Source organism: Eurypyga helias, unplaced genomic scaffold, assembly GCF_000690775.1.
Source record: "Eurypyga helias isolate BGI_N326 unplaced genomic scaffold, ASM69077v1 scaffold24255, whole genome shotgun sequence".
Taxonomy (NCBI): Eukaryota; Metazoa; Chordata; class Aves; order Eurypygiformes; family Eurypygidae; genus Eurypyga; species Eurypyga helias.
In genome coordinates this window covers 25057-26016 of record NW_010251121.1, presented here as the reverse complement: position 1 = coordinate 26016, position 960 = coordinate 25057, and the positions used below count along the sequence as shown (strand labels likewise).

The following is a 960-nucleotide window of genomic DNA, read 5'->3' as shown; positions in this document are numbered from 1 at the left end:
ACAGCATACACAATATCAAGTACCTCACTTGCCACACACCTTTTCAAACAATAGATTAGGTAGTCAACAGATGTAAAAATTATTTTGTGGTTGTTCATACCATATCTTATTGACTAAGTTAAATGTTTTAACTACATTTACAAAATGAGTAAATACACATACCAGGCAGGAAAATAAGGATTCTTCTAAAAAGCCATCATCTTATTGCAGTAATGGAAAGGCAGATGCAGAGATTTATTGTATATGTGAATATGCTTTGAGGTAAAATGGCCTGCTGTTACTCACCTTGATCTCTTTCATGCCATGTCCGACTCCCCGCAGCTGGTGAATTTGGAGAAGGATAAAAGTCTCCTGTCGGGCTTGGCTCCATATTTTCATCTATGGAGATAGTTTTGGGTCTTTTGCTGTTGAAGTAATGTGAGATTTGGCAGTGAATGTGATATGCAGCTAGTAGTGGTATATAAACCATTTGGATTTCAAAAAATACTTCAATAGAAAGTAATTCAGGCATACAAAGCACAAAAGAAGGGATGTTAGAGCTTAAGTTAACTTACACAGACAATGTTATTTAATAATATGTAATGCAGGTATAAGCTTGTATTTTTCGCATGATTTAATATTTCAGGGATGGCATGAATGGGTAGGGTATAAAAGTCTACCAGAATTTGGCTGAACAACCAGCAAACCAGTTCCTGTAACCTACCAAAGAAAGATTGTGTCATGAGAGTGATAAACACTATGCAGAAACCATGAAAGCAAAACAAAGCAGTGGAACAGTATTACTAATAAAGTCAAGGTAAACTAGAAACTTTTCTGAATGTGTTAATAAGGAAAAGAAGTAGTTTACTGTATTTCACCGGGTCAAAATCCTAAGCTTTTCAAAGACGTCTAACCTGAAACAAAGACTTTTCATTTTAGACTCACTTAATTAAAAACAACAAAAGGTCCATATTTCAAGCC

The 960-nt window shown here is 35.0% G+C and overlaps 1 protein-coding gene across 1 annotated transcript in view; it reads right to left on the bottom strand.

The window, feature by feature from the left end:
- Positions 1-285: 285 nt before the first annotated feature.
- Positions 286-960, bottom strand: part of LOC104509847 (nuclear factor 1 B-type-like) — a gene marked incomplete at its 3' end in the record, with an annotated part of 20193 nt that continues 19518 nt past the window's right edge. Inside the window, exon 5 of the mRNA XM_010151918.1 lies at positions 286-404. Within this exon, the coding sequence (XP_010150220.1) occupies positions 286-404 (119 nt within the window). The remainder of the gene's footprint in view (positions 405-960) is intronic.